Genomic DNA, 14,260 nt, shown 5'->3' with positions numbered 1-14,260 from the left:
GGGGGCGGCCCGCCGCGCCGCCCGCGCCGCCGCCACCGCTCACACTGCGCCGGCGGCGGGCGGCGGCGGCGGCGGCGGCGGCGGCGGCGCGCGCCGAACCGTCGCGTCGCCACCGACGATCGATGCCAGCGCGCCAGCCGGCCGGCGCAGCACGGGGCCCGCGCGCGCGGCCGGGGGCGGCGCAGGGGCATATCCAGGGAGGGGGAAGGCAGGCCGGCTTGCACCTGGGCAGAGGCGACTGGCCCCTTAGCCCCCTCTGGCCCTACTCACCCCTTCGACGACGGAGGGGTGAGTGCCACGGCCAAAACAACACCCTGCATTCCACACTTGAGGACAAAACCTATGCGGTGTTGTCTGATGACCTACATCCGGTCGCACAAGTGTGTCTTTCGTGACCTATCATCCCATAAAAAGTAACCCCGATTTGAAAACGAAGATAATGACGTAATGACCCACTTCACCTTTTGACAGGTTGGAAGTACCGTTTCACGCACCCTCTCAAATGATGATATCGCAACCAAAAGTCAAGTGACCTTGCTTAATATAGGAGCAAATGTCATACTGCTTTCAAAATACAGGAACAAAATACAAGAAGAAACACAGCGCCGCTGTGTTTCGTGTGCCGCTGCGCGGAACTTTGGACCAGAAAGTCTGTTTGTCTCTGTACTAAAAACAGATGGCTCTTGTTGAAATGCGTGCAAGTTTGTTTTATAGCTCGGGATGTCAGACCAATTTTGCCCTAAACTGTCACGCGACAAGAATATGTTCTTAACTTGCTAACAAATATTATCATTGCGTGCAACGAACTATTTTTGAATTAAGCATTTCATCATTGTAATATTCACCTTGTCACTCCGTGATTTCAGAAATGTTCTCGCGATCTAGGGCCACAACACGCGAGGCAAATTTTCCATTGGCCTCAACCGCTTTTGATTTTGGCAATTTCCAAATTAAGATTGGCTAAACGCCTTTCAGAACAAATGGAGCGGAGCGGACGAAGACATCACCCAATGTAAAATAAGTCCAGCAACTGAACTGATTACAGTAACACCGCTTGGTATCGGGGCCGGACCACCCCGGTAACAGCTCGAGGGCCGGGTAAGATCATGTGTCACCCGCTCCCCCGACGGGGTGAGGCGGTGAAGTGTCATCTGCTCCGCACCGTCCCCGCGATGCCCGCGGCTCGTGACCAGCAGCCTCGTCCCTGACATCACGCGTCGCCGTCCGGGGCCGCCCCTGTGTCATCAGCTCCGCACCGTCCCAGCGATGCCCGTGGCTCGTGACCAGCAGCCTCGTCCCTGACATCACGCGTCGCCGTCCGGGGCCGCCCCTGTGTCATCAGCTCCGAACCGCCCCCGCGATGCCCGTGGCTCGTGACCAGCAGTTTCGTCCCTGACATCACGCGTCGCCGTCCGGGGCCGCCCCTGTGTCATCAGCTCCGCACCGTCCCAGCGATGCCCGTGGCTCGTGACCAGCAGCCCCGTCCCTGATATTACGCGTCGCCGTCCGGGGCCGCCCCTGTGTCATCAGCTCCGAACCGCCCCCGCGATGCCCGTGGCTCGTGACCAGCAGTTTCGTCCCTGACATCACGCGTCGCCGTCTGGGGCCGCCCCTGTGTCATCAGCTCCGCACCGTCCCAGCGATGCCCGTGGCTCGTGACCAGCAGCCCCGTCCCTGATATTACGCGTCGCCGACCGGGGCCGCGCCTGTGGCGGCAGGGTGTCCGGTTCAGCCGCAGCGGCGTGGCGGGAGCAGGCGATAAGACATTTGGTCTGGACAACATTTGCCGTTGGTCTGCACTGAGTGCAGAAATAGTTATAAAAAACGACTGGCGCGGTTGTGACTCATAACATATTTTGCATGATCTAGTCAACGACGTATCAAGTCACATAATGTGCACTTAAGCGTGTTCCTTCAATTTAAAAAAGAAATATTGGTCTCCCACATCAAGTATTTCTGTCCTAACAATGCAGCTTATGCTTGTTTCCTGGTGCTTAGTTTGTTGTTGCCTTATGAACAAGCGAAGGGCGGAACGGAAAATTTTAAATGGCGGGAGTGTAGCGATACGGAGTTCGCCGGTGTGGCTTCTGAGAGCGGATCTCACAGACTCCAGTGATTGGGGTTTGTTGGCAGAGCGCCTTGACCAATGCACTCTTAGTAAACTAATGTGCAGTTTCTTAATGAATCTTCCCGACGATTTTTGGCATCTTGCCGAGTTATTATATAGGCAGATGACGCGTTCGTTCCGTAAACTGTTTTGATCACCAACAAAATAGGCATTGTTGTACGTTGCAGAACAGATATACTAAGGAGGAACCTTAAGATATTACGGACCAAAAGTTAGAAGGGTCAGGTGCATAAGCATTTATCGATGCTTAAGCCAAGTTTGACCGTTGTGTTAACGTGAAAAACATGCAATAGCAGCTCCGCGCGGTCAGCGGGCGAATAAGGAACTGTACACACTTGATACTAGGTTAAAAGGTCATACCCTCTTGGTTGTTGGGCATCATGAGCTCACGAGTTCTTGTGCTATCAATAATTGGGCTTCAATATATCAGAAAGGAGGGCTGGCACAGCAGGGAGCCAGACAGGAGGCAGGGCTGGCGCAGCAGGGAGCCAGAGGGCGTAAGAGTATGTGTTTGCTCCTCAAAATTTGGGGACCCCTTTTGCCCAAATCAAAACTTTGCAGCTACACATGTGTGATCGAAATTCCGATATGGGAAGCCCATAACTGAGCCTGGGGTACTTTATCAGACTCAGGAAACCGTTTTCTTTATCAAGAGACCCGTTTTCTGGACCAGAAGGGTTTTTTAGGGATAAGCTCCGAGTCAGGCCCAACTTTGTGCTTAGAAGGCCTCTTTGCTGATGCAGGAGATGCTCTTCAGGCATAAGGAGGCACTCGCTCTGGATAAGGAGACAACCGCTATATATTAGGGGGCCCCATTCCCCAACAGCAGGCCCCTTTAATGCCTTAGCCACATTCCCTAACGGGAGGTCCCTTTATAATCTCAGAAAGCCGGTCCCCCATTTACATAAACAGGCCCCAGCCCTAGATTAGGAGACCCCGCTGCGAATCAACAAGCATCTGTTCCGGACCAAGAGACCCTCTCCTGATGGCGTAATGACATCGCATGACTTTGAGAAGGTGAACTAACTGTTCGACTTAGACATTTGGGTGAGCTCATTACTGATATTCAACATACCAATGAACCTCAGACCATGATATTCGAGGCTATTCACTGCGTCAGACTACAGCTAACCGAGACATTTGCCATTGTTACGGCATTACAACACCGTGGATTTAGACGACCTTACCTGGATTTTACATTTTTACGACATGCCTGTGCGACTATGGTAGGGATAAGCAACGTTAGGTATTGATCGGTTTCACCGTTTTTAGGCTGTTAGGAAACGCATCAGGGCGCGGGTGAGGGGCCAGAAAGTCCCCTCACCACTCGTAGGCTAAGACCCTGCAGACGCATAGGACAGCTTCTCATGGGGTCAGGCATCGACATCGAAGTAGACGTTCGACGTTAACATGCGACAAAAGGCAGACCATCGCTGCCTAAACAGAGTACCGATTCAGGGGGATGCCGACCGGCCACTGATGGCCACACTGTCTAAAGAATGCAATGAACTCTGCTGACTACCTTTCAACTTCCGCCTTTCACTCCAGCACGCCGTCACGTCGTATATCGGGTCACCTCACAGCTTCTTCAGCGGCCGCCACAGCCTGAACACGATAGACGCCGTCAGCATCGCACATGATGCATGGCTCGCGATATTTCATCGAGGCCAATCACTCTTAAGGCATAAAAAATAACATACAATTTGTATTTTGCTATTTTTCCTTCACGCCTCTCGACGGAGTAGCGGATCGTCAGACCCCATCCAGTGGGGCTAATCTTTGCGTTCTGTGGCGGTGGGTTTTTGCCGTCCCAACAGGATTTAACTTACTTGTTAGCTAAGTCTTTCTCCACTTCCTGAATTCCTCTTTTAGCAAGACACAATGACCACACCGCACATATCCGGGCCTGGGACACTGGCTTTTCTCGTAGTGTGTTTAAGAAAAACTTCTTTTTTTACTTCTGCAGGGTTCAAAACGTCACGCAAGTCGTCATTGGTCACAGAACACTAAAACTGGACCCGATAGTAAGACAAAATAAACAGAAACTTGGGCACAAAGGGGCTCGCTCGTGGATCTTCAGCCTTCCCTCTACTCCCGGCAGAGGTCACACACGTAAAATGTTTGCCCTTTGCCAGTATCCGTGCATGGTCCATACGCCCATTTGGAGTACTTCGTGCACTGAATCCAGGATTCACAAGACAGGCGGCGCAGCACACAATAGACGAAGCACCTAGCGTCTACGTCATCTTGCTTCTCTGTCACCTTTTCGTGACCATTTCCCCGCGTCGCGCTCTCGTGCACCACTATTACCACTATCCCCTGTCCCTGCCCTTATGCCTTGGCTCTTCACTCTGCGGCGACCTTTTTGCAACGGAAGGAGGATGCCACCGCGCATTTCTCCCGTAGCCGTGTGCGCTCGCGTTTTGGTGCCCATGGCAACCGGGACAGGCTCCGAACGATTCTAAACACCGCTAGGACCGCCCACAGTCTCGCTGTTTTCAGACCTGGGCGCTGCTTCTGGTCCCTCTATCCGTGGGGCCAGCCCCGACTCCGCACCATATTCTGCCGTGCCGCCTGCAGCACTCCGCAGCACGCTGTCACCGCCCCTGCCCCACTCCAGATCCGGTTTTAAATCCTGGGTCATCGCTAACCCCATAAAGGTGTCGTGGCCGAGAGCGCTTCGGAATTCGGCGGCCGCTGTCCGCTGGCACTGAAGCGTTTGAGATCCTGTTCTGGGCTTGCCGCGCAGTTCGACGGTGGTGCCAAACATTGGCGCCCATCTCGAATAGCTCCACTCGCTTGACGGAGCTGGAGATGAACTAGTTCGTGATCCCAACGTCGTGCGTTTCTCGATTAAAAAGCGCCGTCGACAAATTGCCTTTTACTAGCAGTGACGCACATCAGTGAAGATGTAGCATGGCATGTTTCCTGGTAGCCAGAGCATTGTCTTCGGAAGGGGGAACAGGGCAGCGGAACAACTCGTCCTCACTCCCAAGCGCCAAATTGGGACCGCTGAGAGTGATACAGATCCGAAATTTTTTGGACCACAAAACAAGTGAAACAATGAAACGAGTTCTGGGAGGTGATGAGCTTTTAAACAAACTTTTAAAGGTGCTGCAAGTTTGACTTTCATTTTTATTGTGCACGATGTCAAAGGGCTCAAATCCGAGCAGAAATGAAAATTAAGCAGTAAGTTGCCGGCAGGTGGCCGAGGGCCAGCTTGGTCCATGCCCTAAAAACTTTGGCGACGTCTATGAGCCAGAGGCATGGTCGGATAAACTTTCTAGACCAACCAAAATCCAATAATTCGTAATGAAAAGGATGAAGTACAGACACACGTAAGGTTTCGAAGTGAATTATCGGACCAATGTTCTGTGGGCTGATACAGCTTTCTGTTCTACACATGGGCTCCTTTTGCTTCCAACGACCGTTTCGATCCTACTTGGTCATTGTTGTAATCTAAATCGCACGCACACCACCATCGTTGCACATAACTTATTTTCAGTGGCATAAAACGAGAGCTATGACATTATGATTGCCGTGAAACCTTAGAACGCTCAGGAATATACCCAAACTAACAAGTGTATGCTCTAACCATACTTAGCCTGGCACGGAGCTACTTCATAAAGTAAGGTTACAATGTCTCTTCTGGCAGGCCTGATCAGTTCGCGGGACAAAACATCCCGGGGGCGCAGTGCCCTTTTGCTAATGAGGCGCATTACCCCATCTGGGGCTAAATACAAATGATGATAAGTTGACAAAACATGCACCACAGTTGTTGCGTTTCCTTCCAAGACAAAGCTACCAAGCCCCTGTCTTGGTTACTCGCGAGCACATTTGAACGATAAAGCTTCAAGGCGAAGCGCAAGAAGACTCCTCAGTTTGACTGAAAAACGTCACTGAGCGCTTAACACTTCCCTTCTCTGCCCCTCGTCCGCCATCCAAACCAGGCATCCCCAAAAAGGACACTGGTCACAGCACAAGTTTCAACCATCTGACAATCCCAAGTCACATCAAGGACTACGGTCAAAATACGGGGTAAGAGGCGCGTTACCTCGAAGGGCGCGTTGCCGCGCTCTACCCTTCTTCCTAATACTCTGAATGTCAGTTATTATCAGCACAAGGACTGCAAACTCATGGTGAATTGAAGGCAACGACGTTTGGCATTCAGCGCTTTGCCTTATCAACGCAATGTCAATGTCTTGTCAATGTTTTGTCAATGTCCTTTGCTGAATGCATACCACAGAGAGTACCAGTGTTGTGACCGCTGGGCACTGCGGCAAAGCGCCGAACTTTGGACACGGCAAGCGGCTATGCGACGACCGCTGGGATCATAGCATGAGATGGCTGTCAAGCCCTGCTTCAACTGAGCCTTGCTTGCAAGCGCTGGGCGCGTTCATTGTGACTGATCTCTGTTCTTCAAGGTTGCTTTTATTTCATTACATCACCATTCCGGACCCATGGAAGCACGATGGCAAGTATTACCGCCACCAGGCGCCACCTCCGTGCGAACAGCTGGCAACAACGCGCCTTTCACACACATGCAGCAGAACAGCGTGTGTATCGTAACAGTTTATTCACGATCACCTGAACAATCTTACTGCAGTGAAACGCCGCCGACCTACCGTCACTAAAAAATCAAAATATCAGTGGCAGGAGCTTCAAGAAGCAAGGGGTTTGAACAAACATTTAAGGTGACAAACACTGGTACGATATTCGAGCACACCGGGGGACGCGCCTTCAACGGGAATGATATCCGCGTCGATGATGGTGTCCCGTCATTTGCCCCAAAGTTGTTTGGATTACAGCCCTTTCGACCAGGAATGATCATTTCAGGGCTACGGGATGAAGGAAAATGGTTAACGGTGGGTCAGACTTGCACGCGCCTAGGGGGCCAACCGCCGAGCCTTAATCCGCGCACGTGCACTGGGTACCCGGTCGGGGTCCCCCTCTCCACGGACACTCGGCCCACTCGTGACTGGCGCATGCAGCCTGCCCCGGACAAGCGAGGTGTCGCGAGGATACAAGGTGACTCAAGATGGAGGATGAGGGACGGATGGATGCTCGCGTCACTTGCCCCAAACCCACGCCATCTGCTCCCCTTCACTCATAGCAGTTGGCTTCAGAATACTTTTCCTTATCAGGCTTTCGTGACTGGGCTTAAAACGACCGGAACAGCAGTCGATTATCTTATATTCACAGAAGTGTGTGCGGAGTACATTCATGCTCGATGCAACTAACACATAGTCACTGCCATGTGGAAGATCTGGCGATCTTCGCATCACAACACTTTACATAATTACGAGCGCAAGACTATCGGGAAGACCATATGGCACGAAACCATGAAACGAGGGAACTGTAGGAAGGATGGCAGTCCTGTGCAGAGACCACGCCACCCGGCGTGCCACTCGTTAAACGTAACAAGGTACAACAGAAACCCCGTCTTGAGATCACAGCCCCAGCCCCGGCGTAGCACCGGGACGCACGGAGGTTCAGTACGCTCTGGCCAGAAGAACGGTGGGAAAACAGCGCAGCAACATGCTGCTGTTCGACGGCGCGGACGCCGCCGGGACCGCCTCTCCAGCGGAGAGGATCGACCGCGCCCCCTGGCCGGCCGCCGCGCCTACCCGCCCGCAGATGTCACCACCGGCGAGCACCGCCGCCCGCCGCCTCAGCGCCCCATGCCGGCCCGCAGCGACGCACGGGCGGCCCTCGCCCGCCTACATGGCTATGCTGTAGTGGTAGTTGGCGCCCGCGTAGTGCATCTGGCCGTTGGCCGAGGTGTAGGGTCGCGACGTGACAGTGTAGGTGGTGGTCTGGTGGTGCTCGGGCACCGAGTAGGCGGCCGGCGAGCCGCCCTCGGCCGGCAGCAAGCTGGTCACTGCCTGGCGCGCCCCTTCCAGGTCGATGATGACGGGCGCCGGCGCCGGCGTGCTTGCCGCCGCCGCCGTCTCCTGCTTCACGCCAGGCTCCGGCAGCGGCGCCTTGTCCAGCTTCGGGAAGCGCACGTGCGGGAACTGCTCCTTGAGGAAGTAGCGGAACGCCGAGTAGGACATCACTTGGGCATCCCGCTCACAGCGGCTGAAGTAGTCGACGTACTCCTCGTGGATCTTCTTGCGCGTCACGTCCTGCGGCAGGCACACGGGCAGCCGCTTGCTCTGCACCTTGGTCGTCTTCTTGCCGTCCGTCTTGTGCGTGAACTTGTCCAGGTATTCGTTGAGGAAGTTGCTGGCGTGCTTGTAGATGTCCAGCGGAAGGGTGTTGTGCGGCCGCTTGCCGTGGTTGCCGTGCACGCGAGGCGTTACGCCGTGCGTGATCACGTGCTTGCGGATCCGCTTCAGCTGGTAGTGCGTGCAGTTCTCCAGGTACAAAAACGCGTCCAGGCACACCTCCTTGCCCTGGAACACGTACTTGGCGCGCAGTCTCTTGCGCTCCTTGTGGCGCGCAGTCTCGTCGGGGTTGGCCAGGCAGGCCATGGTCACGCCCATCAGGTACATGTCGTGCTCGTGCTTCGAGAGTTCGGCGATGTTGAGCCGGTGCCGGTACACGAAGTCGGGGTTCAGGTTCTTGAAGCAGTTCTCTTCGGCGCACTCGCAGCCCTTGCCGAAGCGCGCACGCACCTCGTCGGCGCTCTCCTCCAGCTTGCTCGGGTCAATACCCTCGGCCAGCATGTCTGCCAACTTGCGTTTCTTCTTCTTGGCCGGCTTGGCGGGCCGCTCCTTGGCGACGGGCGCGGCGGCGGGCGCGGCAGGCGGCGGACCGGCCGGCGCCGGCGCCGCCTGCTTGCTGTCGACCAGCACGTACCCGGGCGGCGGCGGGTGCGGTGGCGGCTGGGTGGCGTGCAGCGCCGGCGCGCCGTGCTGCTGGTAGTCGGGATGTGCCGGGATGATGGTGCCGTCCGACAGCTGGACGCCGGTGGTGTAGTCGGCCGCTACCTGGGTCTCCCACACCTGCTGTCCCACCAGCTGGCCCTGCTCGGCCGCCTGCAGGATACCGGCCATAGGGCCGCCGCCGTCCTCGTCCGTCTGGCGGTACGTGACACGCGGCCAGGCGCCCACGTTAAGGCGCAGCGGGGCGTCGCCGGCCGGCGCGGCACAGTCAGCACGCCGACGGGCCGAAGACGAGCCGGCCCCCGGACTACGAGCGCCGACCAATGGCACACCGTCGGAGCCGCCGTCCAAATACGTGACCGACAATAATCGGATCAGGCAAGACTGCACGCCTCAGAGAACGGCGTCCTTCACATCATAATGCTGATGCGGTTGCAGATAACCTGAGCCGAAATGCAGGTTTTGGTGGTTCATCTCCCTGGGCCAAAGCGTCACAGGCAACAGTGATTACTAGGAAAAAAAACCGCAGACCTCGGTACAAATCCGCTTAGATCTAAATTTAGAGAGCATGATAGGGTACAAAACATTCCACGATAAAAGTAGAAGGACACCAGCCTTACTAAAACGAGCATTTGGTAGAAGGGTAAAACATCACTGGATCTCATTCACGCTTCGTGACACGGGACCGTCTGGATACCTAGCCTGGCGTGTCCCGCGCCACCCATACCTGCTGTTCAGCCGGCGCGTGCAGAATGATGACCTGATGGCCAGAGGTGGGCGTCTGGGTCATCCACTGCACGTGACCATGCATAGTCGCCTCGTGCTGGGGCGCGCCCGCTGCACAAATAAAATGGTGCCGCTAGTCAATAGTTTTACGCGAGCACTCACTCAGCTGGCATGGAGTCATGACAATGATAGCCTTCTAGTTGCCAATGGCAGCATTGTACACCGCTGTATGTGGGTGATCATGACAGGACGCGCAGCCCGGCTACCGGCGGCCTGACCCTGACTTTGGCCAGGGTGCCATCAGGGCAGGTTAGCTGGGGCCTCAGCTCGGCTCACGGGACCGCCCTTCACTGACAACTGGAGGCCCATGCACTACTTCAGGTACGTCCATTCGACCTACGACGCGGCCACCTGTCTTGCCCGTGACATCGCTGCAAAAGCCGATGTTAAACTTGGCCTTAAGCCGATGGGAGTACAGTAGGTCGCGGTTGTCGACATGACAATCGACAGCGTCTAGCAGCGGCCAAAATGTGTTGCTCATCGCCTATGTCGGGCGAATGGCATCTCTCGACCGCATATGGATGGCATGGTCGAAGATGATGTTTTTGACCCCTGAACTTGCTAACCTCAACTCAATATGATCTAATGATGGCATGATGATTGCAAATTTGCAGCAACGACGTATTCTGATCGTATTTGATAACATAGTTCCTGGCAAGCAATGTGTGCGAAAACATCGATCACACCATCTACCAGCCCCCATACCGTCAGCACGCGTTATCCGTTGCTTGGCACACAAACCAAGATGTAATGCACTTACTCCCCCCCCCCCCCCCCCAGTCAAGTAAGCAGCAGGGGCTTCGGTGTTGGCACCTCCGGTAAGTCAGGTGGCTACGTTATATGTCTAATGGGCTCACTAAGGTTATTGACTGGGCTTTTGTCTGCCAAAGGACGTGCCCCTGACGGCAGCCGGAGCATTCACCGACCGAAATGTTGTGGATATAGTAATACCAGACGAGGACGATACGCTAAACATCACTCCAGCTGTGTGTCTGATATGACCCCAATTCAGAACAAAAATCCTCCATGAGGTGAACAGCAGGAAGCTTGAATGTCAACACACCACCATTTCCTGTCTCAATGGTGGAACACAAGGCCCAGAACAATACCATCATAAATCCCTAACAATTAACATGGTGAAAGAGGATGGCTGAAAATGTTAGAAATCAAATACTGTTCAGTCCTTTTTAAAACTCAGCAATACCTGAAGACAGCCAGAGAACTGACTTGCCAAAACTGTCTGTAGATAGTAGGATTCAGATGAGCACAACACAAATAATTATTCTAGCCATAATTAACTATATAGCAAAAAGTTGGTAAAAGATGCCTTTCTTGGGAGTGTGCTGTGGTGAGCTCTGCTGCATCTCCTGCACTGCCCCAACAGACAGTGCCTGTGCTCCAATTGATCTCATGACATGACAATGTCCTGCCCTAAACAGGCCAACAGTCACCTCCAGCACACTGTGGGATGTGAACACAGCTTTCTCCTTTGGATGGTGGCAGTACTGTCCGGTCTATAGATGTGCCACAACATGGCAGCCCTGTCACCTGAAGGAAAATATGTGTGTCCCATTAGTGAACCATGCCAAGTACAGCCTGGCCCTAATCATGGCAGTTCCTCTTCAGATGCCAGTGGCATTCTATCAACTTACATTTGTAAATGCCCTGTTGTGGCTGTATGGCATGCTGCTGGTGTTCTGCTGGGTGGTGACCTGGGTGATGGTGGTGATGATGTTGCTGCTGCTGATGATGATGGTGGTGGTGGTGCTGCATCTCTCCTGCCTCCACAGCTTGCATGGATGTCAGCTGCTGCTGCTGCTGATGGTTGGCTTGCTGCTGTTGTTGCTGCTGTTGCTGCTGCTGCTGCTGGCTGGCCTGCTGCTGCTGCTGTTGTGATGTGGACAAGTTGTGTGGCTCCTCCTGCATGCAGTGATCATACATGTCAAATATGGAGTGGACATCTGCCGGTTCACATTTTAACTTCTCAGTGTTCCTGACTGGTAAAGAATCATACATGATGCAATTATCTTTACTAACAATTCCAGTAACACTTACCACTGCCTGAGCAAAATGATGGTGGATTTGTTGTTGTTGTTGCTGCTGCTGCTGCTGCTGTTGTTGCTGGGGCTGAGTCCGTCCAACATCATTCAATGACATGTCACCCCTTTCCATGGACAGGAGTGACCGCAGCACCTCCTTCTCTCTGGCCGTGGTCTCCTCCATTGTCTCCTTGGTACTAAAAAGAGGGCAGTGTTGACCTGGCAGTTTAGGAACACTGAAATCCAAGTGGCTTACATTCTACAGGGCTGAAACATAATATCTGCATAGAATTTGGTCCCAGGTGCTCTGGTTGCAAATGGTTGTCAGATCAAGGATGTTTTCCCCAGTATGACCCTGGATGTAGACTTAAATATACTAAGCTATGTCTGCTTTTCCTGCAAGCAGAATATGCAGGGCTTGGGTAGCAATATAGGACATACAGCAGAGGTATGCTGCCACCATCTACAAGGCCCCCTACAAACTTCATGAAAAAAGGTGTCTTCCATCAATTCTACACAACATGAGAGCTTTTGAGAGCAATATATTATGACCAAAACTGATGAGTCAGCCCTGCAAGCATGAACACCTTATCTTGATGTTTTTATTGCACACATCTGGAGGTTAGATGATTTACCATTTACCCAGTTACTTGAACACAAAGCAAGGCATGGTTCATGCATCAAATCATGGCTTGATCAAAGCTTGTGTTATTAGCATTGTATGCTTTTGCAAAACATTGCCCATCTCCAGTTTGAATTCCCTTGGATAGTTACAAAGCAAGCTCGATGACAAACCATCACGGCGGCAGCTTCACTACCATATGATCGCGGAAAGTTCCTGTCAAGCCACAGGCGGGCGCACTCAGTTCAGGATTCGGCAGTGGCGTGATAAATCAACATCATACCGCCGCCTAATGAGGTCACCGAGGCAAAATAACGTATCTATCCCCACGTGGCACAATACATCAAGCAGATGCAACACAAACACATTGCCTACCAATCCCTAATGTAACGGAGTAAAGTCGGCCTTATTGCTCGTCGAAAAGGGCCAAAATGGCGTGCATCAAGGCAGTCATAAGCGAGCTCGTCGACAAAGACCAAAACTCCCAGAAAACACTTACCAATTCGACTTTAACGCACCATTCACTTGCGTCGACGATCAGTCGTATCTGGAATGTTGCCGGAAGCTCATGCACAGGTGTCGGCATTCAAAACTTGTAGCCAAAAGAACACTCCAAGCTGATATTTGACGAGAAATATCGCCAAACGTACGCCAGGCCGACAGAAAATGGCGTCGGCTGCTCGACGCTACTAGCTCGGGCGGGTCCAAGTAAGCTTAAGGGGAGGAACTACCATGGGCGGATCGACCGGTTCCGTTCGGTGCAGTTTACATGTGGCATCATTATTTTCGGATGACTGAAATCAGGGCATAGGTGTGGTGGCAGGGAAAAGGGCATGACCTCCATTTTTTAAACGTTTGTCATTGACATCATATGGCGTTGCATGGAAAGAATTGATTTCAGCTCACGGCTCCCGGAGTATTCCACGACAAATCGACAGGTCAAATAGCCAATTTTGCGCGCTCATCTTTCAGGTTGCGTGAATAGTGGTGATAAGGATGGTCAGCGACGCTGGAGACACCTGTGACAATCTCAGGCCGCTCAATTGAGCGGTCTCGTAGTTAACGCCTCCGGCATTTTCGTGGTGTGTGGTTAAAGGGCGTTCGGCGAAGATTTGTTGGCCGCGATGAAAGAAAACCGTGCAACCCTATATGCCAAAGTGACTCAAAAAACTTCCAGATTAATTGTGCGTCGTAGTCTGAACTATCATTTCACAAAAAGCACTCATTTGACATTTAAAACATTGGTAATGTATGCATCACCATTTTCCTGCGCGATTTTGAAACTGTTCTCATCTGCATGTGAAAGAGCGTAGCTTGAATTTCGTCATCCTAAAATTTCCAAGGTGGTTAGCGGCTTGGAAAGGTTTGGAAATAATGCCACTATAAGGGACTACGCTTCATTCGCGTCACCTGCTGGCGGCCGCCGGCTCAGTATCTCATGTGCGTCTGTCCGCTCAGGCGGCGGAAAATAGCGCGTTGTTAAACAGTATTAAGCGTAACAAAACGATGACTCACATGCACGTGTAAGTCGACTCATTGCACCTGTGACTCGGTCTACTTCACTCTAACTCATCAAAATTCTTGAAATCAAGCGACCGCTACTTCCCTCTTAACGCCTGACGCTTATTTACGGACAATGACAGCCTGCACAATCACTGGGTTAATCCGTGAACTTTAAATGTCTCTTCGACAGTCTTGACCACAACCAGTCTGATGCTAAGCTCATGCTCTACCCGACGGATTTCTCCTTTTGGTATGACGGAACACACTGTCTGCAAAATAGCCTTGCCCTGCAAGAACTGGTATAACTTCTCAGCAGAGAAAATATGATCGGAATGGAGGTGCGACAGACTGG

General features: G+C 52.9%; 1 protein-coding gene across 7 annotated transcripts; it reads right to left on the bottom strand.

Moving 5' to 3' along the window:
- Positions 1–7,302: 7,302 nt before the first annotated feature.
- Positions 7,303–13,102, bottom strand: LOC119109138 (atrophin-1). Of its 7 annotated transcripts, none has more exons than XM_037232702.1 (5): positions 12,905–13,102; positions 11,800–11,980; positions 11,397–11,664; positions 9,686–9,795; positions 7,303–9,153 (listed from the first exon to the last, which is right to left on the bottom strand). In XM_037232702.1, exons 2-5 carry the CDS (start codon positions 11,965–11,967, stop codon positions 7,849–7,851), a joined length of 1,851 nt encoding a protein of 616 aa, XP_037088597.1. In that variant the 5' UTR covers positions 11,968–11,980; positions 12,905–13,102; the 3' UTR covers positions 7,303–7,848. The 7 variants fall into 7 exon arrangements, with proteins under 7 accessions (XP_037088597.1, XP_037088596.1, XP_037088598.1 ...); XM_037232701.1 differs by having other exon boundaries at positions 12,924–13,102; XM_037232703.1 differs by lacking the exon at positions 12,905–13,102 and adding an exon at positions 12,781–12,815.
- Between the last annotated feature and the right edge of the window lie 1,158 nt (positions 13,103–14,260).

Source organism: Pollicipes pollicipes, unplaced genomic scaffold, assembly GCF_011947565.3.
Source record: "Pollicipes pollicipes isolate AB1234 unplaced genomic scaffold, Ppol_2.1 Scaffold_7231;HRSCAF=8579_pilon_pilon_pilon, whole genome shotgun sequence".
Taxonomy (NCBI): Eukaryota; Metazoa; Arthropoda; class Thecostraca; order Pollicipedomorpha; family Pollicipedidae; genus Pollicipes; species Pollicipes pollicipes.
Note: the sequence above shows the minus strand (reverse complement) of the source record. Positions and strands in the feature narration are given on the sequence as shown.